This window comes from Ilyonectria robusta, assembly GCF_021365365.1.
Source record: "Ilyonectria robusta strain PMI_751 chromosome Unknown BGZ61scaffold_52, whole genome shotgun sequence".
NCBI classification, from domain to species: domain Eukaryota; kingdom Fungi; phylum Ascomycota; class Sordariomycetes; order Hypocreales; family Nectriaceae; genus Ilyonectria; species Ilyonectria robusta.
In genome coordinates, this window is record NW_025764486.1 from 93,950 (window position 1) to 118,770 (window position 24,821).

A 24,821-nucleotide genomic window follows, 5' to 3' on the forward strand; every position below is an offset into this window, starting at 1 on the left:
TACTGCGAGTGGTTCATGACAGTAGTAGTCGAGCAGGATTCTTTTGCCAATCGCAGGAACGAGTAATTGGCATGGAATTTTGTATTGATTAAAACGAAACGTTGAAAGTCGATGCAGGTTCTCTCGTTCTCTATGAGCAGCGGCCTTAGCCCCTCTTTATCTAAAGACAATCTTGTTGGTTAGCTTCCCAATACCCGAAATCTCAATATCTATGACATCTCCATCTTTCAGAAACTTTGGTGGCTTCTTCAGCAAACCAATCCCAGCCGGTGTTCCAGTCATCACAGCCGTCCCAGCTGGAATGGTTGTGCCTGTTAAGAGAATATCATTGTTAGTCGAATACAGTGAACCCTTTATCACTATCACTAGCCTCGTCGTACCGCAAAGCCAAACTTACCATTGCTCATGAAGCTCAAGATCTCAGCGCAAGACCAAATTGCATCGGTTTTGTGGTGTGCGTCTTGCAGCAGTTCACCGTTGACACTGGTCGTGATCCTTCCATTCTCTGGTCCCCGAAATAAATCTGGACTGACGAGAACTGGCCCCATGGGAGCGAACTTGTCAAACGCCTTTGCAAAGAAGAATTGTCCACCCCCCTCCCCAGGCATCTGAAACTTGCGGCATGATAGATCGTTACCTATGGTAAAGCCAGCGATAGCGTTTGACGCCTCTTCAACTGTCACGTCTTTGACCTCTCGTGAGGAGACAAACACCAGCTCACCCTAAGGCCACGGGTTAGGGACCTACTCACAAGAGGAAGTAGACTCGACAACGAGTTGTCGGCCCTGGATGACTTGCCTCATAATCAGGCCAGCTGGATGCTTGGAATGCATTCAACGCTATTGTCTCACCAGGACCAGCCAATGCTGCCGCTGGCTTGCCCCACAAAGGTGGAGATTTGGATATTGAGAGCCGGTAGGTGTTAGAACTCTAGCCAGCCACTGCAATCGTATGCTTGGGGAGGATATGGCAATACCTTGCACTCCTCCGCATGAGATTTGTAATTTAATCCAACACAGTAGATGGGCAATTGCGGCTGCGGCAGTGGTGCCATGAGCTGTCATTGTACCATGAGTTTCGATGGTGCAACTGGAGAGGAGATTGGTTTCTATGATACCTTGCCCACAGAAACGACTGAACCGTTATTTCTAGCAACGAGATCTCCAAAAGACTTGAAAGCCATAAGTTGCCTGTTGTCTTCTGGGGCGGAACCGTCAGCACCGAGGTCGGCGAAGAAAACTTCCTCACCCCCGGCGATTTGAAAACGGATAAGACGAGAGAAGGCCATTGCTGGTTTGGTGAGCGGCCTTTAGTTGATCTTTTTTCGTATCTGTGCTGATTTTTCTTTGTGCGAGGGCTGCTGACAGTTATAAATTGGTCAAGTGTTGTTCATGTTGTCCCTCCTGGCTACTTGAGCATCAAATCTGTCCATGGTGTCTTCCACGGAAGGTTTCGAATGAGGCCTTGTATTCCGCGGATCAAATCCCGTCGCTGGGCGACCATCATTGGCAAGCGCCCAAGGTACTACAGAACTAGTTACTAGAATGGGAATCACCGCTGAAAAGCTGGAGGATAGGCTAACTGATTTTACAAGGGACGCCTCGCGCTGGTGACAGATGCATTATAATTTCTCCTTCAGTCCTTTCACTCCAGTGACGGCCTCCCTGCCAAGCAAGAAATCGGGGTACACAAATGAGCCAACACTAGGTTGGAAATTGGTATGCCATCCACCGCCATCGACTATGAGACGAGCACGTCTGTCAGCTTACGTTACATGACTAATAATCCCGAGGAAGATGCAGGAATAGGCGTTGGAGCCTATAGAACAAACTTACCGACCAGCACCTCGCCATTGACATAGTTCCCGGCGTTGCTGAAAAGATAGATGGTTGCATCAGCGACGTCTCTGATGGATCCCAATCTTCCGGCTGGTATCTGCTTGACGAGAGCTTGTTTCTCTCCGGTAAACAAGCGACTTGTGCCTTCTGTATCTGCAATTGGGCCGGGGCTAATGACGTTGCTCGTGACTCCCAGAGGCCCCTGCTCGATGCAAATTGCGTGTGCGAGGGCATCCACAGCAGCCTTGGCCGCGCAGACATGTGCTTGCAGTGGTGTGCCAGTATAGTGCATTGTTGCTGAGATGAAAATGATTTTCCCACCAGCACTTTGAGACCTGCTCATGTCATTGACGAGGTTGACACTGTTCTTGGAGGCGCTTCTGATCAGGTGCGGGAGCGTAGCTTTGACCGTATTATACGACCCGAGGACATCAATGTCGATGACGCTCTTGAAGGCATTGGGACTCAACTCGCGTACTGGCGCAAGGAAATTCCCCGCAGCACCAGCTATGACATAGTCAATACTTCCCAGTTCCTCTACACAACGATCTGCTGCGTCCTGTAGCCCCTTGACGTCTCGCACATCCACTCCCCCCAAGCCTATGACTCTGGCTCCAGACCTCACCGCCGCGATCTCTTGCGCCATTGCTTTTGACTTGTTCGTGTTACGGCCAACAATGCAAGCGTTGGCGCCTAGGTACACAAGTGCCTTGACCTGAGCAGAGCATATGGTGCCGTTTCCGCCGGTGCAGTAGACAACCTTGTTCTCTTCACGCTCGCATCAGTCAATGTTTGCTACTTTTAAATGCATGATTAATAAAGGAAACATGTCATACCGAAAAGGCCATCGCGCCAAACATCGCTCACGAAGTTGTCCTTGCCTTGAGCCATGAGAAGCTTGTCGAATGTGAGGTGGATGTACGTGAACCTGTCGTTGCACTGTAGACTGACTACCAATAGATCAATTCATCGTAGGCTGGGCCTTCGTTATATGAACTTTGTCCCCCCTGCTATATCAAGATGAGGACTGTGAATGCTTCCGATCTCAATGATCCAGGGATCGGATCTAATTTCTGGGGCCGGCACAGCCACGATCCGCAGCTAAGAGTAGGTCCCGAGGCCCGGAACCTATACGACAGATATTTAAATACATACTCACCATTGCATTCGGGCGATCGGCTGAATATAGAGCAGCATAAGTCGTCTCAGGCGAGTAACAGAAAGCGTCTTGTCCCTACATCGGCAGGACGTTGAGTCGACTCCGCGCAACGACGTTTAGGCGCCAAGCTGTCCACAACTACTTGCTCCAATGAGCTCTCCGGATGTAAGAAATACTGTGGTTGAGGATTCATACTCGACTCTCAATTTCAAAGAGATTAGAGTTGAAAACCATCCTCAGGACTCCCCAGTTGTTACACCGATACAAGTGGTGAAGCTCTATCGTCCAGACCGACGAAATGCCTTCACAGAACGGATGACAGACGAGCTAGAACATGTTTTTAAACTTTTGGATATGGATCAAAGAGTCAAATGTGTGGTTGTCACGGGTCATGGCGATGTCTTTTGCGCTGGAGCGGACCTAGAGACCATGTTTCGGAAATCAGATGAGAAGGTCAACGAGCATCGAGATTCGTAAGCCTTCGCACCCTTCCTACGCTAGATGTCCCAGATTTGTGGGATGATAAATGACTTGCTGACACAAATCAATTGCCGCAGAGGTGGACGTGCAGCCTTGGCCATTCATCGATGTCGCAAGCCTGTCATCGGTGCCCTCAATGGCGCGGCAGTCGGCATTGGCATCACCCTGGCTCTGCCGATGGCCATTCGCCTGGCACCCTGCGATGCCAAGATAGGCTTCGTTTTCGGAAGAAGAGGCCTCGTGATGGAAGCTGCGTCTTCCTACTTCCTCCCACGACTCATCGGCATGTCGAGAGCGATGCACCTCATCACGACGGGGTCAACATATCCTGCATCCCACCAGCTCCTCTCGGGTCTCTTTAGTGAGACGCTACAGAACGCCAGCGATGTGCTTCCCAGAGCTCTTTCCATTGCTCAGGACTTCGTGGACAACTGCAGCAACGTGTCCTGGCTGTTGAATAGGGAGTTGATGTGGCGGAACCCTGGGACAGCCGAGGGAACTCACCTGCTTGACTCGAGGATCATATACGAGCTGTTTGGGTCGGTGGACAATACTGAAGGAGTCAAGAGTTTCCTAGAAAAGAGAAAGGCCATGTTCAAGGGGACAGTTGAGAGCGATGTTCCACAGACGTATCCTTGGTGGCAGCCTATTGATCTAGCAAGGCGGTACAAAGGCCCAATAGTTGACGCTAAGCTGTGATCAAGTTATTCAAATTCCAAGGTGGTTTACAATGCTATCGGTGGATCGGATTCTTCAGCTTGAGCTAATCATTGACGATAATCATCTTGTAGGCTGGAAAAGGTGATATTTCGCTCTAGTAAAATGGGATATGTACGCCTGTCTGTATCGAACGTGCCCTGTAATTACCCCATGCCGCACTTCCTCATTGGTTTCACTGGATACGAATCTGGTAGTGCTGTTATTGTTGATAGTTGCGCCGGAGGTTAATTCTCGCACCTCTGAGGGTTGTTTGACAACTGATTACTAATCCCGCAGGGATGAATTCAAGACTGTGACAATGACACTACAGCGACTTGCTTGGGGGGGAAATACACCGGACTTCTCACAGAGCAAATGTCACTGCATAATTCGGTGTTTTTCTTCCCTCACTCACTGTCCGTAGTAATAGCGACGGTTGCCGAGACCGAAGACATCTTCCGAGGAGATTCAGTTTGTACCGTGGAGTTCCCCACACTCGGTACACTTGCTACGCCTTCCATTATGTCGTGGGAGGGCTGGTGATGGTTCCGGGGCTGATTGCCAGGCAGTCCACATCCCAGGGTTGTTCCAATGAACCACTAGGATGCGCAGTTTTCGTTGTCTGTTCCCGCAGGACTCAAGTCGGTACGTCCAAGACAAGGATGTGTAAACCGGGGTTGCAGGATTCCCCGGAAGTCAAGATGGCTTCCGGGGGACCGAGCCTAGACCACACTAGCGCTTTCACCTTCTCCACCTGATGACTATGGCAGACACGCGATGGGTATTATCTATGTTGAGCACATTTATTGTGGGGGTTAGTTCAGTGGAATGTGGAGCAGAACCTGATGATGTTATGGGTAGAAGTCTTGACAATACCTTCATGCTGTCTTCGTTATTCATCTCTCACAAGAAAGTGGTAGGATGGTGAAGTGGCTGCCAGCTGCAACTGCCCTTCAGCAAATTGTATCGTTCTAGGTGTATAGACCACATGGACCCAGCCATTATTTTATCGTCCTTACGCTTCATAATACAAGGGGTAGATGGAATATGCACAGAGCACCAGATAGGCGGTCGCGTGGTCTCCCCAGAGTTTCGGCTAAGGGCTCGCTCAGCTTTTGCTAGGTACTGCCAGAATGGTGATGTGAAGCGGTGTGCGAGTGGTGGCGTATAGTGGTGGCTGGGATCGTATTGTTCCGTGGGCTAGCTACAGGAGATAATGTTATGTAGTATACTATACTAGTATTGGTACTGTGAGTGAGTGTATATTTTAACATTTCATCTATGAAGCTGTACTTATTCTGTTTTGAGTACGCTTTATAACTCAGTATTTGTGCAAAGCAATCACTTGTAGCTACTTGGCTTCTACTGTAAGATTAAGTACCTAATAGAGATTAGGGAGTATGATATCTGGGGCGTAAGCCTAGACTCTTTGAATGCTCATATTAACAAGTCAGCTCCCACCACCTATACGCTACTGAACTACTAAGTTTTGATTCTGAGGTCAGACAAGTAGAAAGCCACATGATCCACAGATTCTTCCCGACTGTGGTCATACCGCCCAATCTACCAAATTCCTCTCCCCCATGAATCCTTTGGCTATCAGTATGAGGCCAGTTGTAATCAGCAGGCACAGCGTATGCAATCGATTCTTACATCTGACAACCTCCCTGTGGTTGAGAAGGCAGTCGACATGTGATGTAAAGTGAAACTAGACAGCCTAATCTCTTTGTGGTGTCAGCCAGGGTGTCGCTCGTGAGAGATGACGAGTTCCCTTCAGGGGGGCCTTGACCTACGATCCCTAAGCAGCTCCATACGCCTCACCCAACAAGTCCGTGACATGGAGCTTCCCCAGATCTTGGGCGCGCTATGGTTCCCCACCAAACCCTGGCCTCGCTGCATCTTGAGTGCGGGGAAGCGATACGCCACCTCCACAAAGCGCAGTCTGTTACATCGAGACCGACGGCTAGTCTAGGCCCTGATGCCGCATACCTCTTCCGGGGATGGGTTCTAGTCAACGATTGGTTGTTTAGAGACTACTATCAATCACAGGGGCCAAGGTTGAGTCCCTTGAGTAGTGCTTTGCAGTCAAGCAGACGAGAAACGGTTAGACAGAACCCCCTCCTTTAGCTGTTATTAAAAGAGAGGAATGAGATCCACCCCCTTCCAGGACGGACTTTCGAGTTTCGTATGCCAGATTGTTCCACGCCAGCGAGATCATCACAACTTTCACCTTCAACACAGCAACTCCTCAAATTGACGTCCACTTGGAACGTTACAGAATTGTTCCACTACACTACTCGCAAGATGCACCCAGACACAGAAGAAGTTATGGAGCCGCGTCCACGCTTGGGATGGAAAACATGGATGGTGGTGGTGGTGCGTATCTTCCCATTCTCGCATCGACCGCGGGTCAGAATGCGCGATCGGAGCTAATCATGTAACTGTTTTCCTAGGCCATGGACTTTATCAGTATTGCGCAGCTGTTTGGCTTGATTGGCTCTGGCTTCCTTGCCGTGCAAACAACCCTCTTCTTCGGACACATAGGCCTCGCAGGCTGGCTTCCACAGATCCTCGCCATCTTTACTCTGGCCTTGAACATCCCGTTGAGTCACGCGGCTGATTACTGGGGACGAAAATGGATCATTGTCATATGCTCTCTTGGCGGCACGGTTGGGCCGCTGGTTATTGCCCGGGCGAACAACGTGGCCACTCTGATTGCGGGACAATGCATCTTCGGCATCGCCTTTGGGTGTCAGTCCTCGTTCTATGCCATTATATCAGAAGTTCTGCCTCGAAAATACCGTTCGGCCGGCCAGGCCTCCATCAACTTTGCTACCGCCGTCGGCTCCATCTTGGCTATGCTGACGGCCGGCCTCCTCATGCGTGGCGGCAAGCTGGAAAACTACCGCATCTTCTGGTACATTGCATGCGGCATATACACTGCTGGTAACCTGGGTATCTTCTTTGGCTACCGCCCACCCCCTCGAGAACTTCAAACTACCATGAATGACTGGGAGAAGCTCAAAAGTCTCGACTGGATTGGGCTTGTCTTTGTGGCCGTGGGACTCACACTCTTTTGCATAGGTTTAACCTGGTCCTCGAACCCCTATGGATGGGACGATGCACATGTCACAGCTCCATTTGTTGTAGGCATTGTACTTCTGATCTGCTTCGGAATCTATGAATGGCGTGGCACAGGCGGGCGATTGATAAATCGCACCCTTTTCAAAGATCGCAACTTTGCCATCGCGCTCTTCGCCATGTTCATGGAAGGCCTCTCCTTTTTCACCACCAACAGCTACCTGGTCCGCGAGATCACACTTCTCTACGACAGCGACACGCTCATAGCGAGTACCCCGTTCATGATCGTCTTTATTGTTACCATCTTCATGTCACCAGTCGTAGGCATCTACACCACCGTCGCAAAGTCACTTCGAAACTCTCTTGTCATTGGATTTGTCTTCATCACTCTTTACAACGCCCTCATGGCTACTTTGACACCCTCAAGCCCCAAAGGCTGCGCTTGGGGCTATCCGGTGTTTGCTGGTATTGGTCTAAGCACCGTCATCATCAACTCCATGGTCGCTGCTCAGATGAGCTCTCCACCAGAACTCCTTTCTATCACCAGTGGGTTTGTCGTCTCAGCCAGAGGAATCGGCGGCGCTGTTGGCATGGCAATTAACAATGCCATCTTCAGCAGTGCCCTCGAGAAAAACTTGGGGAACAAGGTGGCTGCCGCTTTGGCACCGTTCGACTTTCCGCTTGACAAAATCGGGGCCGTGATAGAGGCTTTTGAGTCACAGAGCCAGCAATTGGTTGCCCAGGTGCTTGAAGGGAACACAGAGATGATCGGCGCAGCCTTCACGGCCTACAAGAACGCCTACTCGATTGCTTTTCGAAATACTTGGATAACGGCCGCATCATTCAGCTGTATTGGAATCTTCAGTGAGTTTTGAAGCCGTAAGCCCCATCGCGCCAAAACGCGAAGTATTGACTCTTTCAGTTTCTGCCTTCTTCCGGGATGATAAGTCTCGCTTTGACGATCACATCGATGCAGCAGTGCAAGAGGACATCGTGAGACACCAAGCGGAGAAGGAAGACATCCAGCCTACGATGGTTCACAGGGAGAATTTACAGGATCTCGAGAAGACGGCTTAGACAGGTCCAGATTAGCATGCCGCATGCAACCTTGAGGACAGGGTTAACGACATCTGTTGCCTTGCCTTTTTCTCAGTCTTTACTACTGTATCTTCTCTTGATTCATTGGAGGTTTTCATGCTGCCTGTTACCCTTAATGGTGTGTAGGTAGTGGGATAATTCTAAGCCAAGTTCGCGATTATGCGCATGATCGAATTGCCAGTACCTTCGGATTGCCGTTTTAATGTTAAAGCCATCCTATCTCAATTGCTAAATACAATTCTCTGAATACTATTGAACCTAGGACTTCGTTGTTTTCCTATTTCTAGGAGATACGTCTTCGGACCGTCTGGCAACCAAAGTAACTGATAACTTACCTAGAGCTCACACCTCTATTCTAGGTAATCAACCTATCTTGAGAAGAGATATAATGCCTAACCATACGGCGTAGACTTTATCATCAATTTATAGACTGAAAGATGGCCGTGGGTAGATTAGGAAGCATTTATTAGAGAGTATGAAGTACAAGCACCCCAATTCGAGAAACGCGCCTGGAATCTTGATACACGACTATCATTTGACCTCTAAGAAGGGGTCATCGTAGAACTATTCATGATCAGGCGATACTACTTCACGCTCTATCTTTTGAGAATTTAAGAAATAGTATTCGGCCATGATTTGACGTGATGTTCTTGGATGACCGTCATGGATCAGCTGAATATTTCCCGTCTGGCCCATCCAGCTGCGCGTCAAATACAGCAGACGTACCTCCCTGAACAAACTTGACAGCCTCAGCTAGTTTGTGGGGGACATCATCTTCGCGTGCTGTCCTAAACACGCCAATATCCCCATGACCAGCCGCCTTGGCGATTCCAGCATAATCGGGGGCTGGCGAGAAGCTAATGTTGAGCTCGCTCCTGTCTACTTTCGAAGCCGGCCCATCCGGACGGACCAACAGGAGTGAATTCCTTGGCGCGTTCCATCCATTATTATTCAGAACAATGGTCAGAATGGGGATGTTGTAACGCCTGGCTATCCAGTACACGGAGCCAGGAAACGAGAAGAGATAGCTGCCGTCGCCAACAATCTGACAAACGAACCGCTTCTCTCCCACATAGTCGGTCGCGAGCTTGACACCTAAAGCCTGCATGGTTGTACAAACGGTTAGTCTCGTCCAAGTTCAACTGCCGGTGGGGGTCAAAGGGTTATAGCCTTATAGGGATGGAAAAGAAAATACGCACGGCGCCTCCGCTCCATCCCAGACCTCCTCCGCCACAATTCAGCCAAGAGCCTGGCAGTGTCGCCTGGATCTGTTCTGAAACAACCCCAGTGTTTGTGATGGCCTCAACCACAAAAATGGTGTTCTCGGGCAACGCCTTTCGTAACTGATTGAGTAGATAGTGGGCTGAAAGGTGTCCTGTTTCAGTCGGCATCGCAGCCTCTGTAATCTTCTTCAAGTGCTGAGCATGCGAGCCCAAGAGTCTCTCCCATCGCAGAGCATAGTTGTTGGACTCTATGATGGACCTGTAGCTAGTATTTGACGCCACATATTCATTGATCTGTTTCAACGCTGTGTATGAATCGGCGCGGTAGCGGTGCTGGGCGTTGATGTAGAAGACTGGCATGCTTTGTTTGAGCGGGTCTATATCAACATGCAAGACAAGAGCTTCATCATGGGGCTTGCATCGCGTCGGGATCCAGGGAACGTCGCAGTCGAGAACCAGAATGACGTCGGCTGACCGGATGCTCTCATGTCCACCGTATCCACAACCAAGCCAGCCCGGGTGGTCGGCTAGTTGCATAGAGAGGGTTAGTAATGATCTGGTTCGTTCATTTGATAGAGAATGCATACCAGGGAAACACATGTCACTTCCTCCGGCGTCAAAGACTCGCAACCCCTTGACGGTGTTGGCCAAGTTTACCAGCTCAGCCGGTGCCCTTGCGTCTCTGCCGCTATATCCTGTCACGACAAGCGGCTCCCGAGCATTGACGAGAGCATCAGCGATGGTTTGTACCGCAGTAGACGAGAGTGCCACTTGATCCACGGGACTCCAAAAGTTCTGATTGATTTGGTAAGGAGCTAAGTCTGCTTCCAACACTTCCCTAGCTGCGCACAAGTACACCGGTCCTTTGGGGTCACTTGAAGCAAAGCTCAGCGCTCGATTGACGATTTGCTACTCTCAGTAGTTAGATTAATTATTCCAAATGTTCCGACCTTCGGAGATTTAGGGAGGCGCTCAGACCTTGATGTTTGTACCGGTGCGAATCTCGGTGGAGTACCGACAATATTGTCCCACAATGTCTTTTTGATTGTGAACGTCTTGAAGCCACTGTATATACTCTGTACGAGATCCTTTCAGCTCCCCTTCAATGGTGAAGGGCGACAGCCCTGCAAAGATGAGCAGCGGCGTCCGCCCGACAGAAGCATTGTGAACAGCACATCCCAGGGCTTGAGTGCCCACGTCGACGTGAACAATGACTGCTTGAGGTTTCCCTGTCACGCGAGCGAAGCCATCGGCCATGGACATGGCCACCATCTTTCTAAGTATTCATCATCTGCTTCGAAGATACCAGGGACAGCTTGAGGCTTACCTCACTCGGACATGTTATGATGGTCGGAAACCTATCCGGCCTTGTTTGTTTCCCATGGACGATCGCTTCAAGAATACTGGGGTGGTCTGATCCGAGATTGCAGAAGCAATGGGTGACTCCTGCATCCCATAAGGCTTCAAAGAAGGCAGAGGAGCCCGTGTAGGGGCTGCTACTAGCACGATCCTGCGCAACCGTGGCCATTGTCTGCGCTTCAAGTTGTGTTGACGACGGGACAACAGAGCGATTGGTCAATTGGACTGCTTGGAGTTATGTACAGGTCTTTTGCGGCGCCAAAAAATCCGATTCTGAGGATGCCACTCGGTCCAGGCAAGTCGCAAAGCCGGGGTAAGCCACTTCGGCATAGCATCTCTCTCGGTCGCCATTCGGCACTCCGAAATTTGGCAGGTGATCTACTTTTATCCGGAATGTGTAGACTGGCTCTCCGCTTTCCGCGGATATGAAGTACCCCGGAAGACACACGCCGTGGCTAATACCATGGCTAATCGAGAATTGCGTTTTCTTTTTTTGCTGTTTGGCCGGTCTCTGAGAGGGAGAGACCTCATGTAGACAAAAAAAGCGAGGTTAAGGCGAAAAAGAAACCTTTGTGTCGCCAGAGACTGAGTCCGAATTAGTATCCAATGTCTGATAAGTCCACAAAAACGGCGTCATGCCTCGGTCAACGCGTACAGCGCCGAAAACTGTCTAAAGCGGAATGCATACGAATTATCTAAGTGGTTTCCCCGACTGAGCTCTTGGCTTAAGTGTGATTGCATCACTAAGTGAAACAGCCAATAGTACTAAGAGGACATCACCATTTCATTATATTTCGATCCCCGTTCGTCCCTCACATTGGTGAAGCCCCTCAGTACAATATCCTGATTGTTAAAGCCCGCATGCTGTGTGCCAGGAAAATCCGAATTTTAGCGCTTGGGTTTACATATCTAGCAAGTAGCTCTTTCTGACTGTCACTTTCGCACAGCACGGATGAGCATTCATTTTCATGGCAAGAAAAGCGTTCAACTGCAATATTGGGATTGAAATCAAGGGTCTGGAAAAACCATTGTCTCTAAAACTGATCTAGTTAGACGTGATCTCGCAGAAACTGCAGCCCTTCAATTACAGTATCATACGCCTTGTCTCCAGGCTTCTTGCCCATATCGAAGCCGTGGCCGGCTCCTTCAACAATTTCAAGCTTGGAGTCAACACCCAGCTCCTGTAGGGCTTGGTGTGCTTTCTCAGTCAGCTTAACATTGACAGCCATATCAGCCGAGCCATGTCCGAAGAAGGTAGGCGGAAAAGAAGACACGAACAAGCTAGCAGGGTCTATCTTGTTGTAATCCCCGTCTGGCTGAACATTCTTTAGAAAAGTCCCGTCAGCCATGTGGCTGAAAAGCCAGGCACCGCGAGCCGTGGACATGTCAGGCCCCTTGGGTCCAAAAGGTGGCGGCGCCGAGGTGGGCGGAGGCACGTCCTTGTAGACCTGGTCTCTGAATTCCGCGTCTGGGATCTTCACTGGGGGCATCTTCAACGGGCTGTGGTAGGACTCATCCTGGAAATACAGCATGCCGAACAAGTTGAGGATTGCGCGGGGAGGCTTTGGCGCAGATGCCTGTCCATTGCTTAGATGAGTTGAACAGTTCCCCTCGCACTGGGCCGAATTTTTTACTCACAACAAGCATAGCAAGTGTTCCTCCAGCAGAGTGTCCCCATGTGGCGATGCGATCAGCATCCAGTTTCACACCGACATCCTGGGCGAGCTTCGCAGGAAGTTCCGCCTGGGACCAAGCATAAGCATCCCTGGCATCAGTGACTGGACCTTCAAACGCTGAGATTGTAGGGGACAGCCTGTAATCAGGAGAAACCACAGCTCCAAATCCTAGCTCCAGGAGCTTGTTGACATACGCCGGCTGAATGAGGTCTTTGTGGCCAACCACGAAATTGCCACCGTGGTAATACACGGCTGCGGACAGATGTTAGAACTTGGTCTCCCTTGATGATTTCGAGACAATGGTACTGACCGATGGGCTTCGGCTTGTCAGCGTCTGGGTCTCGCGGGTTGTAGAAGACGGCGGCCTCAATGGGGTTGCCTTCCGTCGGCTGCTTGTAGACATAAACCTTTCGCTCAGTCATTTTAGAGGCCGAGTAAGACGAAGAAAGAGCAGTGGTGTGATGGATGGATGCGGAAAGGGCGGGTGGAGATTCAATCTTGCGTTGAATAACTTGGAGTTTCAGTGCTGCAGGGATATTCACAGACTTGAGGCGGCACGGATACGTTAGAGGCGAAAACTACTCCTTCCGGGTACAAGGACTCTTAAGAATGTGTACACTCTGCCACCTCACACCAACACCCCTGGACAGGCTAGTCTTGGTGTTCAGGCATGGATGGGCGCCATGGTCTGGCTTGGCAATCGCAGTTCCGTGGATGCATCAGCCCCGCTCTTTGCCACGGGAGAGAGTGTGGTGATATTGTGGCTAGTCACACCCGGGAGAAAAGAACTGTCTTCTTTGGGCCTTGTACCTCCATCGCCACTGGCAGGGGTGCTTGCCATCATCTCTCTTATTCTCATGTCAAGAGGTAGTAATCATGAATTGGCAATGCACTTCCTAGTACACAGTCCCCAGCGCTCACCTGTTCAGACGGCCTACGATGTTTGTAAAGAACATCATAACCGCGCCATCCAACCTATCGATGTCCACAAGCCTGGAATATGGTGTTTATTCTCAGAGAAAGGCCTCTACGAGTGCTGACAAAAGCTCTTGGGAGTGAATTACTGGCTAGATGCGTCGGTCTTGGTTCATATGGGCTTGGTAGAATGGCCGCCTCGACGTGTGTGTATGCTAGTAAGATTTCAATGCTTGTAATCCTCATCACTTACTCGCCGGGCATAATTGACAGCCTTTGAGATCGAGATGGATAGAGGACTTCTGTGGTAGCTATTCGGTCTATGCTTGACACTTTTCCGCCTGGCCAAACAAATTACTTATTGATATCAATTCAGAAAACAGACTTCAGCAAATGAAGCAGCTTGAGTACAGACAGCTAGACTCAGCAATGCTATCACAACGAGACAACTACTTTATAGCATGGGCCCAATTTCCTGCCCTCTCGCGAATGTCCACGACATGATGTGCAGACAAAGACCGATCCCGACCGCTCCCGTAGGCTCAGTGCCCATTGAGGCTATTAGTACCATTGCCACATTTTTTGCCGTTTGTACCTTGGGTTTCTTTCGCCAGAGGCCGGCGAGCCAGTGTGAAGCCAGCAGCAGGCTCGGGTCGGCCTTCGATATCGACATCGTCCACCCAACTGCCGTGGAACCCTGGTCTAAGCCTGACGGGAAGTTTGGCGAGGGCAACATGGTTTTCAAAATCGTCACAATCGATGACGACCAGCTCGCTGGCCATGGCGTCGAAGTCGCTCACCAGCGCAACCAGGTACCCATCGCCTTCCGGTGCTTCGGGGTAGCGAGGGATAAACTGTGGTTCCTGAAAGAAGTGGCGGGGGCCACGGTGGTATTTCTTGACCTCCCCTGTCTGTCTGTCGTGCATGTAGAGCGTGTTCATGTGCCCAATGGCTTCTACATGCATGTTAGTGATGATTGCACGAAGGCCCAGGCCGAGAACGCGGAGATAGAAACGTACTGCCCATGAGCGGCTTAGAGTACTCCCAGTCGGTTACTCCGGGGGTGAAATCCATGAGATTCCCGTAAGTGAAGCGTTGCTTCTTTCCCATGACCCTATCATCGATGCGGGGGAACTCGGCAGCGTTGGGAATAACCTGGGTTGGCGGGTCCAGCTTGAGTTTGTCTGAATGAGGATCGATTACCCATTCATGCAGATACGGTGCCACTCCTGGTGATTCCTGCGGGGGGCATTTGCCGTCTTTGTCGGGGAAGAAACCGAACCCATTCTCCTTGGACACGCCAATCTGGACATGGACCTTGCCGTCTTGTTCCCAGGCGTTGGCGACGTGCCCAGTGATCCAGTTTGGGCCCTCAAACCACTATAGGCTGTCGTCAGTGCTCGTAGAGCAAGCAAGCCATGCCGCCGCGAAAACATACCTTGATGTCGGATGACTTGGCCCCGCGTCGAGGGAGGATTCCAATCGCATGGCCGCGATCGGTCCACAGCCAGTGGTTACCGCCCTTCTTGAGGTTGTCGACGATGCATTCAAGCGGACCAAGTGGGAATATGACCTAGTCGGCAGTTAGCTCGGGCTTGCCAGCATCGGGAAGTTATGAGCGAACCCAGTTATCCGTAAAGGCCATGTCGTGTTGAAAGGCACAGAATGGAGCTTTAAACCAAACCTTTTCGGTAAAACGGCCATGCTCGTCGATAGACATGTAAAAGTTATCAGGAGTCCCAATTCCCTTGCCTTCGTAACCAAACGCAAGTAGCTCTCGCGTGGTAGCGTCATATTTGGGATGTGCGGTGAAGGTTTCGCTCTCCAACTGGCCGTCAAAGTCAAAGACGCCGATGGTTTCAAGGGTCCGGGGATCGAGGGCATATGGCCTGCTGTCTTCTTTGAGGGCGAGAATGACGTTTTTGAACGGAATGACGGTTGTGTTGGCCGTGGTGCGGTCCAAGAACTCAACAAGATCGGTGTATGGATTCCGGTACTTGCCTATGCATCAGACACACAGAGGTTAGAAATAGGCGTTCCAATCTACAAGGGCGTGGCCTGTTGCTCACCGACCAGAGCCCTGTTTGCTAAACCCTCAATTCGGAACTTTTCCGTTCTGACGAAGCGCTGCTTGAAGTCGATGTTGCCGTCCTTGATGCGGAACGAAGACACGGCGCCATCGCCATTGAGCCACTAAAGGTTTCGGTCAGCGATGAATTGAATTAGGCCATCAGCGGGTGTGCGATCAGGTAAGCCAAGGGAAGAGGGTTGGAGTGACTTGCGATATCGTTTTTGACAAACGGCACATGGTAAGGCTCGGGCATTACTCGAAAATACGTGCCTGCAATGGACTTGGGGATGGTTCCGACAACTTCGAGGTTGCGCATCTCGCCTTCAAACCTAGTGGGTCTGTTGAAGCCAGCCATTGTTGGCCCAGCGTTGTCGAAGTTGGTTTCCGGGATGGGCCATTCGGCCTTGTCCATGCCAGGGTGGACCGGCTGGTCCAGGTATTGATAGGCGTCCATGACGAGGTGTAGGTAGAGGCGTGATGGAAGAAGGGGAAGAGAGACGAGACGAGACGAGACGAGCACAAAGTAAGACCGGTCAAGACGAGCCACGAGTGAGGGAGGCTTGGGGGAGCCAGGAGGCTTTGAATAGATGAAATGGGATGGTCGGATCAGAGGAATGAGTAACGTGAGAACCAGAGTGAAAGCGGAATAGTTTACAATGCGGGGGATGATTCCAGAGTCCGGGGTTGAAGCTGGGGAAAGGGCGGGGGAGGAGGCAGGCTATGGCGGCTGCTAACACAGTAGACTAGTCTAGTTGGTAGGCCTACCTGAAGTTATCTAGTCTACGGAGGAGCATTTCAAAAGTCTTTGCCCACACTAAGAACGCCATATCCTTTGATCCCTGTCAGGTACTTGACAGTACATGAGATGACAGGTAGCCGTAGGTGATCGCCCGCTGAAGACACTATCACTTTAGTGGCTTCAGGGGCAAGGCAAGTGCAGCTTAGCGGACTTGAGTCGCTAGAATGTAGGGCTTCTTAGCGCACTGGTTATTGCTCAATGTACTTAATGTACAACATGCAGCAAAAAGCAATGTGTGGCTTGGGCGCGAGCAAAGACTTTTGAAATGCTCCTCCGTACGCATTGCCGAGTAATTATGTGGTGTCTCGGAAGCCCCGTCATCTAACCTGGTCTACTCGGTATGGACGGAATAAGCAACTAGCCATTGGTTGGATCCGTCTCGTCTCTTACACACGGAGCACGGAGCACGGATGCAGTACCGAGTACCGTAACAACTCAGTCATCTCGGGCAAGAGGCGTGCTCCACTGTGCCCCCACTGAACTGCAGAAAGCAGAAGAGAGCCAATCCGATGTGCTGTTGTCAAGCTCAGTTAGGTTAGCCCCTCCACCTTTCCACTATTACCCGTTGAAATCTCTCATAGCATTGGTTCTTTTCTGCTCTGCTGCAGCCAGTGGGTTTCCAGTGGAGACCCTGTGGAGTACGCCTCTTGCCCGAGATGACTGAGTTGTTACGGTAGTTTTGAGGTACACAGTACAGAGTAGCTTAGGCCTTTTCCCTGCTCCCTTGCCCCTTGTCAATTCTCTGTTCCCGGGGACCATGGCTCAACCGCGTCAATGCCCCTCTGCATATGATCCATTCCGTTCCAGTCCACGGCACGGAAGAGACCCCAGCCACGAAGCTAGCCTCAACTTTGCAAACCACAGGCCGCCATCTCACGCGGCGGCATCTCGGGCCTCTCCATACTCCGACACGAGACCATCAAGAGCCTTGGGATTCGTCCTGTTGCCGGCTCTTTTTTATGCGACCAAGTCTGCTTCATTCCGGACAACACTCAGGTCTATCTCTGCTTCTACCGAGCCGAACTAACTTAGTATTACCAGAAAAAGAAGCCGCATATTCGCATCACCATGTCGTCTAAAATGATTATCCACGGTTTGAACGTGCCACTGTGCGACACGGTCAATCCGGAAAACACCGACAATTGCTTCCCCTACTCTTTCAAAGGGAAAAAGAGTGAGATTCTACCCAGAGGCTGGCAGGCAACCACCAACAGCCGGCCATTGCCCGGTGAGATTGTCTATGAGCAGAACGAGGAGATGAGGCATTCCGACGGTGTCAAGGTACGTCGGCAAATCCGCCTATGGGCATCACAGTGCTCGGCGTGCTGGCACTGACAAGACGAAAAAAAAAAAAGATATATTACGATGTCTGCCGCCCCAACACGACGGACAAAGTCCCTGCTCTGCTTGCTCTGAGCCCCTACGGTAAGGGAGGTCACGGGTTCCTCAACTACGTTATACTTCCCTACAGGGTGGGGATGCCCGAGGAAAGTCTCTCTGGATTAGAGAAATTCGAGTCGTACGTTGAAGCCCTAGACTTGGCGGTTCTTATGAATCATATTCCACCACAACATGCCAACTGACCACTCCTCCTCCTCCTCAGAGTCGACCCCGCCGAGTGGGTTCCGAGGGGCTATGCCGTTGTCAACGTTGATATTCGCGGGTCCTGGGACTCGGAGGGCAACCTGTACATTGAAGGAATGCAGCCAGCTCGCGATGCTGCCGAGATCGTCGAGCACATTGCCGCCCAGCCTTGGTGCTCGGGCTCGGTAGGCATGCAAGGCAACTCGTGGCTGGCAGCCGTGCAATGGAGTACAGCGACACTGGCTCCCCCGTCTCTCAAGTGCATTGCGCCCTGGGAGGGGTTCACTGACAAGTACCGCGAGGTGATTACTCGCGGTGGCATCACCGATGGCACCTTTGTCAACTTGGTGTACAATGCCACCGTCCGGGGCCGGCAGAAGCGCGAGGATATTGTCGCGGCGGCCATCAAGTGGCCCCTCATCAACGAATACTGGGAAGACAAGATCATCAAGACGAAGAAGATCAAGATCCCCATCTACGCCGTTGCCAGCTACGGATCGGGCATCCACGGTTACGGCACGATCCAGGGATTCCGCAAGGCTCAGAGCGACAAGAAGTGGCTGCGCATTCACAGCACCCAGGAGTGGTTCGACCTCTATCGAAAGGACAACACGGACGATCTCCAAAAGTTCTTTGACCGCTATCTCAAGGGCGTCGAGAATGACTGGGAAAAGACAAACCCTGTCCGCGTCTCTATTCTCACCTTTGGAGACCGTTATGGGCCCGTGAGTCTCGTCATTCTTTCACTCTAATCCTTGAAAAAGACCTAGTTAGCTAAGAAACGCAGCAACCTATTGTGAACTTTCCCCAAGACACTTACCCCCCAAAGAAGACAGAGTACAAGCGCTTTTTCCTCTCGGAAAACACACTTTCTCCTTACTACTCGGACGCCATCGGAAAGGTATCCTACCAGTCTGACGATGCAAAGGCTCCGGCGGCCGAGTTCAAGTTCATCTTCTCCAAGACCACGACACTCGCTGGCTACTCAAAGGCCAAGCTCTGGGTTTCGGCCGACGAGGCCGACGACTTGGACATTTATCTGTCCCTGCGCAAGGTTGACAGGAACGGCAAGCTCTTGGAGCACATCAATCTTCCCTGGTCGGCCCTACCGCCTGATGTGAGCGCGCAGGAAGACGTGCCAAACTCGAACATTGTCAAGGTATGATGGGACAAGTTCAATCCGCAGCCAGTCCCACCACACACTTGCTAACTATGCAACTCGCAGTATCTGGGACCTCAGGGTATTCTTCGCGTCTCGCACCGCGCCCAGGATCCGTCCAAGCAGGACAGCATCATGCCGTACCATCCTCACAAGTCCATTGACAAGATCAAGCCGGGCGAAATCGTGCCGGTCGAGATTGGAATCTGGCCCATGGGAATCAAATTCTACGAGGACGAAGGTATCGTGTTGCGCGTTCAAGGTTTTAAGGATGCCTTTTGGGAAGTGCCGGAGTTTCAAAAGGGCAACGTCTCTGGCGTCAACAAGGGTAAAAACAACATTCATTTCGGCGGTCGATATGACACTGTCTTGACCCTTCCTTTCATACCCAATGTTTGACATGGGTGTGTGATGGTGTTAGCCTAAGAGCTTCTAAATACAAAGAGAGTTCATAATTCTTGACGCAATCATTCCCCGTGTTAATGCCACGCACGTAGACGACGCCCTAATATACATGTAGCAGGAATGATTCTAGACTTCTATCTAGTTTTCTTCACATATCTCAATCATGAGCGAGTGTCAAGACACCAATCCATCACTAAATAATAGATGAGAAAATCACAAGTGGCCAGATAGTCCCAGAGCATCCATCAGTCACATGCGCTTTGCTCCACGGATTCGGGGAGCTGGGAAATAGTTTGAAATCTAACCAAAGCAATACTCAAGCAAAGTTTCTGACGGGTCTTTCTTTTACATACGGAAGTCTGCTTATATGATGAACGACTGCGAAACCTAAGTTTTGAATTTTCAACTGCGTCTTATAGGAGGAGTGACAAGACAACTAAATCCATCATTGAGAGCCTAATTTGCTTCTTAATTTGAGAGTTACAAGTACAGCATGAATGAATTGAGTGCTCTCTCAATCCTTAATCCGATCCAGGACTCCGTTGTTGCTAGGAGTTACGTCGACATTCAGTGGCTTTGTCAAGCGAGGCATCGGGGTACCCGGGGTAGGATTCGGCACCCAGTTTCCATGGACCTGGGTGCGCATCGCAAACGGCAAGTGAATGACGGCTACAGGCTTGGAAAAGTCATTGGTATCCAGCACGACCAGCTCCCCCCGAGGACTCTTGGCGCTGTCAGCCCAGCCTATAACCCAGCCGTCGCCTTCGGGTGCGTCATCGGACCGCGGGACGAAGACAGGCTCTGCCACGCGGCCATTCTCACCAGGATCGAAGACCATCATCTCAAGGGTCTCGGTGTCGAGCTTGACAATCGTGTTGAAGGCGCTGAGAGTGCCTGGTTTGATCTCCTTGCCGGCATCGCAGGAAATCAGGTAAACGATGCGCTGCTTTCGCGTCAGGAACCGCTCGTCCGTTTTCGGAAAGTCTGATATCCAAGGCAGCAGGACGTCAGGATCCTGGAGCCTGCTGTTGTTGGGCTGGCTCAGGTTAATGGTCCAGCGAACCCAGTCGCCAAGAGGAACTGCAGGTGGCTGCATGCCGGGAGGGTTGAAGAAGTGGAAGAAGTTGAAGGTAACGAAGTGGCTCTCGAGCTTCAGGGTGCCGTCCTCGTCTTCCCATGCAGCACCAGTGTGGAAGATGACGCCGTTATCCCATGTGTATCGTCGAGCTTCCCCGACCTTCCAACCGGCCGGGAGAGGTGTAGTAGGCTTCCGCGGAGCAACCAGCAAGGCGGCAGGCCGGTCCGGCACCCATTCCCAGTGCTGCGAACCAGCCTTCATCTCCTCGTCGGAATTCACCTTGAATGGCATCGATGACATGACGATCCAGTTCTCGGTGATCCACGCATCGTGGGCCATGCCGCCCATTTCATCCTTGATCCAAGTCTCGCCTGTAATTGCCCCTTCGGGATCTACGGTATAGAAGCATATGTCTGGCGTTCCCAGACCTTTCGCCTCATACCCCCAGACCACCATCTCGTTTTGATAAGGGTCGACCTTTGGGTGCGCCGTGAATGTCTTTGCCTTCACTTGGCCCCCAAATGGATCGTAGCATCGCGTCTCAAGTGTCTCCGGGTCCACGGCCCATGGCAGACCGCGTTCACTCAGCGCCAGAAGATGGCCCGCCCAGGGCACGATGTTGGTGTTGCCCGTCGAGTCGTTGGCCATGCGCACGCATGGATGCCACGAATATGGGTTCCGGTAGATATGGAAGAGCCGCTGGTTCGCTTTGCGTTCGAGGAGGTATCGCTCCGTCTCAACGTACCTGAGCTTCATGTCGACCTGGCCATTGTGGAAGCGAAAGGCGCAGATGTTGGCGTCACCGTCAATGAACGGATTGTCCGGGTGTGGTGGATGCTGGGGGTCCAGGAGTAAACGATAAAAGGTGCCATCGATTTCCTTAGGCACCTCGCCGTATACCACGAGACTATCAAGTTCACCTTCCCAGCGACCTTGAGCAGAAGTACCGGCCGGGGTATAATAACTGGACCACGGAGAGCTGAGACCGTATTGAGGATTTGGAATCTTAGTCCAGTCAGTAGACCTGGCCTTGTCTAGCACTGGCCGGCGTTTGACACTAGCAGAGGTCATGATAGGATTGATAATCGAAGTGGCAGTCATAATGGATGAAGAATAAGAAAATGGTATGCTATGAAGCTATGGTGTCTACAGGAGAGATCGAGTACGAGGCGCTCTATTAAAGAATAACATACAAGTAATAATGCTTAAGTGAGATGTGAGTGCTGTCGTGTTTGCGTAGCTGAACAACCTTCCGTGGAAGTGCAAGAGAAATACTAGAGACAGTATAGGGTGGAAGACATCGTGTGTTTACTGTAAAGGATTAAGCTGCACATCTTTGACAACGGGTTTAGCTACAGGGTACCCAGTAAGTAGATGGAAACAGAAACTCGTTTATAAAAAGTTAGCTCTTATTTAATTACATGAAAAATGACTATAGTAATAGAAGCTACAGTTTATTATTTCAAAAACTAAAATTAAATAAAATATAAAAATTATAAAAATTATAAAAATTATAAAAATTATAAAAATTATAAAAATTATAAAAATTATAAAAATTATAAAAATTATAAAAATTATAAAAATTATAAAAATTATAAAAATTATAAAAATTATAAAAATTATAAAAATTATAAAAATTATAAAAATTATAAAAATTATAAAAATTATAAAAATTATAAAAATTATAAAAATTATAAAAATTATAAAACTAGTTATATATTAGAAGAGTAGTAATTTATTATAACTAGAACATTTATAATATATTTTAATTTAAAATCTTAATCTAATATTTTAAAGTATTTCACCTTATCTTTACTACTTAATAATCTTCGGGTTAAATCTGATTATAAAACAGGTATTTACTAGAACCTGAAACCCAGTTTTCAGCTCTCAATATTAGTTGTTAAAGTTCTCTGTACAAAGTTAAGAACTAGGGAAACTAGGTTAGGCGTGTTTAGAATCCCATGGAGCTCGGTCTTCACATCGGTGCTTCCGTGGTGACGCACCGTTACAGGCTGGAGCCTGGGGACACGGCTGCGGCTGTGCCGGAGCCGGGATCAAGACGCTAGCAACTACTAGTGTTAAACCGACAGGGTCTACGGAGGATACGGGAAGTTCCCTGGCAACCGGCTGGAAGATTTCCAAAGCTACGGGAAGTCCCCTGGCAACCGGCGGGAAGACTTCCCGAAGACTTCCCTGGAACTACTATAAGACGGTATGAAGATTCCGGCAGAAGGAAATCCCCTTCTCTTCCTTAGATTTAGATAGACAATTCACAGCACTCCTTGCACGGAAGATCCTCAAGGGGCCAGCCCATAACACGCACACGCTTTAGCTGGCATTGTCCATGTTCCCGGTGCACTAAGTAGTCCTGGGGAAAGCCAAGGCTCTCTTCTCCACCTAGATGCGAGGGCTAAAGTTTGCCAAGTTTTATCCCGGCGGCGCGTTGCCATATTCGTACCTTTTAACTTAGTTCGTACCTCGTGCTTAGTATTTTACCCCGGAAATATTGCTGTGCTTGTGATCCTCGTAAGCTAGCCCGCTCAAACAAGCTTGGCTCAGACACCACCTCTTGGATCATGAGTCAGGTTGGTACCCATGGATGAGAGAACATGGCATGGCTTGATTCTCAACTGACACAGAAATTGTGACGAGAAAAGTATCACCCCGTGCCACGGCTGCTGTCTGTGCTACAAGCACCAGCACCCAACACACTGTTTCTCCAGCCTTTAATCAGAGCTAGTAGTCAGCATCCAAGCTTACCATGCTACGAGGCTACTACCATAGAACAAGAAAATGCACCATCTCTCTCGGAAGCCCTTCACGGATCTAGCTCTTGTCAAGTCACGCAAAAGAATATGCCTATATCACATCTTTATAGGCCTCAGTTTGCCACGATCCACATCATTCCATTGGGTATAAGATTCAGCGCTTTGATCAACATGCAACCTGCCAATATATGTTGCATCTCCTCATCCATCCCATATCAGACATGATTCTTCCGCCTATCGGGGTAACCGAAAGGCTCGCACCCATCCTGACCAGCGATATGGGACTGACCAAGTCTTACACAAGGCTTATTCATCCTTTGTGTAGCAGTACCAAACCCTGCCACGTACGGAGTAGTCTCCCATTCCATAAAGCCTCCAGCAGAGCGGAATGCCTTTGTCGGCTCCCCGGATGTCCCGGATCCGCATGGTTGCCCGAGCCGAGTTCGAGTTTCGGCGGTTCGGCTTCATGCTTCAGTCCGACGCCAACCACTCCTAGCTTGGACATTTCCATTGGGCTAGTAATCTCCACTAGTTTCGGCGGTTCGGCTTCATGCTTCAGTCCGATGCCAACCACTCCTAGCTTGGACATTTCCATTGGGCTAGTAATCTCCACTAGTTGGTACGCGGCACAGGGCTATTGCCAAGGTAACCCGCTAGACCAAGAAAAGAGCACGTCCTCTGTGACAGTCAGAAGTAAAGGTACATCTCAGCCTTGAGAGCTTCACCCACCACCCCTCGGGGGTCAAGGCGCATCTCCCGAGTCAGTTTGCGCTCGGAAGAGGTCACGGTCCTCTTCTCCACTCCTCTCGGCTTACCAAGTACTAAACATGCAGGCCGGGCTACCACCACCCATTTCACATGGAACGTAGGAGAAATGGCCTTCCTTCCTAGTCCACACGTCGGAGGGACTCTGAAGGGATAGAAGCATCTCAGTTGGTCTGCTAAGACTTCAATGACAAATGGAAGGTATACACAAAACTCGATTGCTTTTCGGGCCACGAGAGGAACTGGATCTCACTCGTTGTTTTCAGATGGCAGTGGAGGAATAGATGGATGTTTAAGTGTGGGCTCTATAGATGCCAAGTAGATGCATTCTCAAATCTAGTCCGCGCTGATCTTAGAGAGGAAAAGGCTCCTATCCGGCCCCTGTCCCGTGTGGAGGCTGCCAGGTAAGGGGGTGGCGGCTGATAGATCGGCCTGCAAGTACGTACCTGAATAAACTGAGATCCCTCCGTACTAAACCCGTATCATTGTCTTAGCCCCTCGTCGGCCCAATTTCACTCATGAGTGATGCACGACATTGTCCGCCTCTAGCTCGAGCAGGTTCCTCCATCGTCGACTTCCATGAAACTCTCGTGATGAAGGCGGCCTGAGAATCCAACCAGACGACACGGATGGGCTCAAGAAGCACCACAGATACGCCATC

At 50.3% G+C, this 24,821-nt stretch overlaps 9 protein-coding genes across 9 annotated transcripts; 3 read left to right on the forward strand and 6 right to left on the reverse strand.

Moving 5' to 3' along the window:
- Positions 1–156: 156 nt before the first annotated feature.
- Positions 157–1,288, reverse strand: BGZ61DRAFT_500293 (fumarylacetoacetate hydrolase family protein; the record flags this gene model as incomplete). The annotated part of the gene is made up of 5 exons (XM_046251535.1): positions 157–311; positions 398–722; positions 799–930; positions 977–1,057; positions 1,118–1,288. 5 exons carry the CDS (start codon positions 1,286–1,288, stop codon positions 157–159), a joined length of 864 nt encoding a protein of 287 aa, XP_046094796.1.
- A 333-nt stretch (positions 1,289–1,621) lies between these two features.
- BGZ61DRAFT_372482 (oxidoreductase) lies at positions 1,622–2,729 on the reverse strand (the record flags this gene model as incomplete). Its single annotated transcript, XM_046242177.1, has 3 exons — positions 1,622–1,740; positions 1,836–2,606; positions 2,675–2,729. The coding sequence occupies 3 exons, from the start codon at positions 2,727–2,729 to the stop codon at positions 1,622–1,624; spliced, it is 945 nt and encodes a 314-aa protein (XP_046094797.1).
- Positions 2,730–3,147: 418 nt separating this feature from the next.
- Positions 3,148–4,176, forward strand: BGZ61DRAFT_372510 (enoyl-CoA hydratase/isomerase family protein; the record flags this gene model as incomplete). Its single annotated transcript, XM_046242178.1, has 2 exons — positions 3,148–3,470; positions 3,555–4,176. The coding sequence occupies 2 exons, from the start codon at positions 3,148–3,150 to the stop codon at positions 4,174–4,176; spliced, it is 945 nt and encodes a 314-aa protein (XP_046094798.1).
- A 2,456-nt stretch (positions 4,177–6,632) lies between these two features.
- On the forward strand, positions 6,633–8,334 carry BGZ61DRAFT_541021 (major facilitator superfamily domain-containing protein; the record flags this gene model as incomplete). The annotated part of the gene is made up of 2 exons (XM_046254990.1): positions 6,633–8,121; positions 8,180–8,334. The coding sequence occupies 2 exons, from the start codon at positions 6,633–6,635 to the stop codon at positions 8,332–8,334; spliced, it is 1,644 nt and encodes a 547-aa protein (XP_046094799.1).
- A 682-nt stretch (positions 8,335–9,016) lies between these two features.
- On the reverse strand, positions 9,017–11,106 carry BGZ61DRAFT_372558 (thiamine pyrophosphate enzyme, N-terminal TPP binding domain-containing protein; the record flags this gene model as incomplete). Its single annotated transcript, XM_046242183.1, has 5 exons — positions 9,017–9,457; positions 9,555–10,105; positions 10,166–10,487; positions 10,557–10,850; positions 10,906–11,106. The coding sequence occupies 5 exons, from the start codon at positions 11,104–11,106 to the stop codon at positions 9,017–9,019; spliced, it is 1,809 nt and encodes a 602-aa protein (XP_046094800.1).
- An 880-nt stretch (positions 11,107–11,986) lies between these two features.
- BGZ61DRAFT_372538 (Alpha/Beta hydrolase protein) lies at positions 11,987–12,875 on the reverse strand (the record flags this gene model as incomplete). The annotated part of the gene is made up of 2 exons (XM_046242181.1): positions 11,987–12,514; positions 12,576–12,875. Coding segments are annotated over 2 exons (828 nt in total), but the record flags the coding sequence as incomplete, so codon positions are not given.
- A 902-nt stretch (positions 12,876–13,777) lies between these two features.
- BGZ61DRAFT_510827 (carotenoid oxygenase) lies at positions 13,778–15,954 on the reverse strand (the record flags this gene model as incomplete). The annotated part of the gene is made up of 7 exons (XM_046252084.1): positions 13,778–13,869; positions 14,124–14,483; positions 14,548–14,908; positions 14,967–15,101; positions 15,153–15,529; positions 15,598–15,721; positions 15,826–15,954. 7 exons carry the CDS (start codon positions 15,952–15,954, stop codon positions 13,778–13,780), a joined length of 1,578 nt encoding a protein of 525 aa, XP_046094802.1.
- Positions 15,955–17,466: 1,512 nt separating this feature from the next.
- On the forward strand, positions 17,467–19,540 carry BGZ61DRAFT_541025 (Alpha/Beta hydrolase protein; the record flags this gene model as incomplete). The annotated part of the gene is made up of 5 exons (XM_046254991.1): positions 17,467–17,679; positions 17,754–17,917; positions 18,002–18,707; positions 18,770–19,141; positions 19,208–19,540. The coding sequence occupies 5 exons, from the start codon at positions 17,467–17,469 to the stop codon at positions 19,538–19,540; spliced, it is 1,788 nt and encodes a 595-aa protein (XP_046094803.1).
- A 520-nt stretch (positions 19,541–20,060) lies between these two features.
- BGZ61DRAFT_372471 (carotenoid oxygenase) lies at positions 20,061–21,695 on the reverse strand (the record flags this gene model as incomplete). The annotated part of the gene is made up of 1 exon (XM_046242175.1): positions 20,061–21,695. The coding sequence occupies one exon, from the start codon at positions 21,693–21,695 to the stop codon at positions 20,061–20,063; it is 1,635 nt and encodes a 544-aa protein (XP_046094804.1).
- Positions 21,696–24,821: the final 3,126 nt, after the last annotated feature.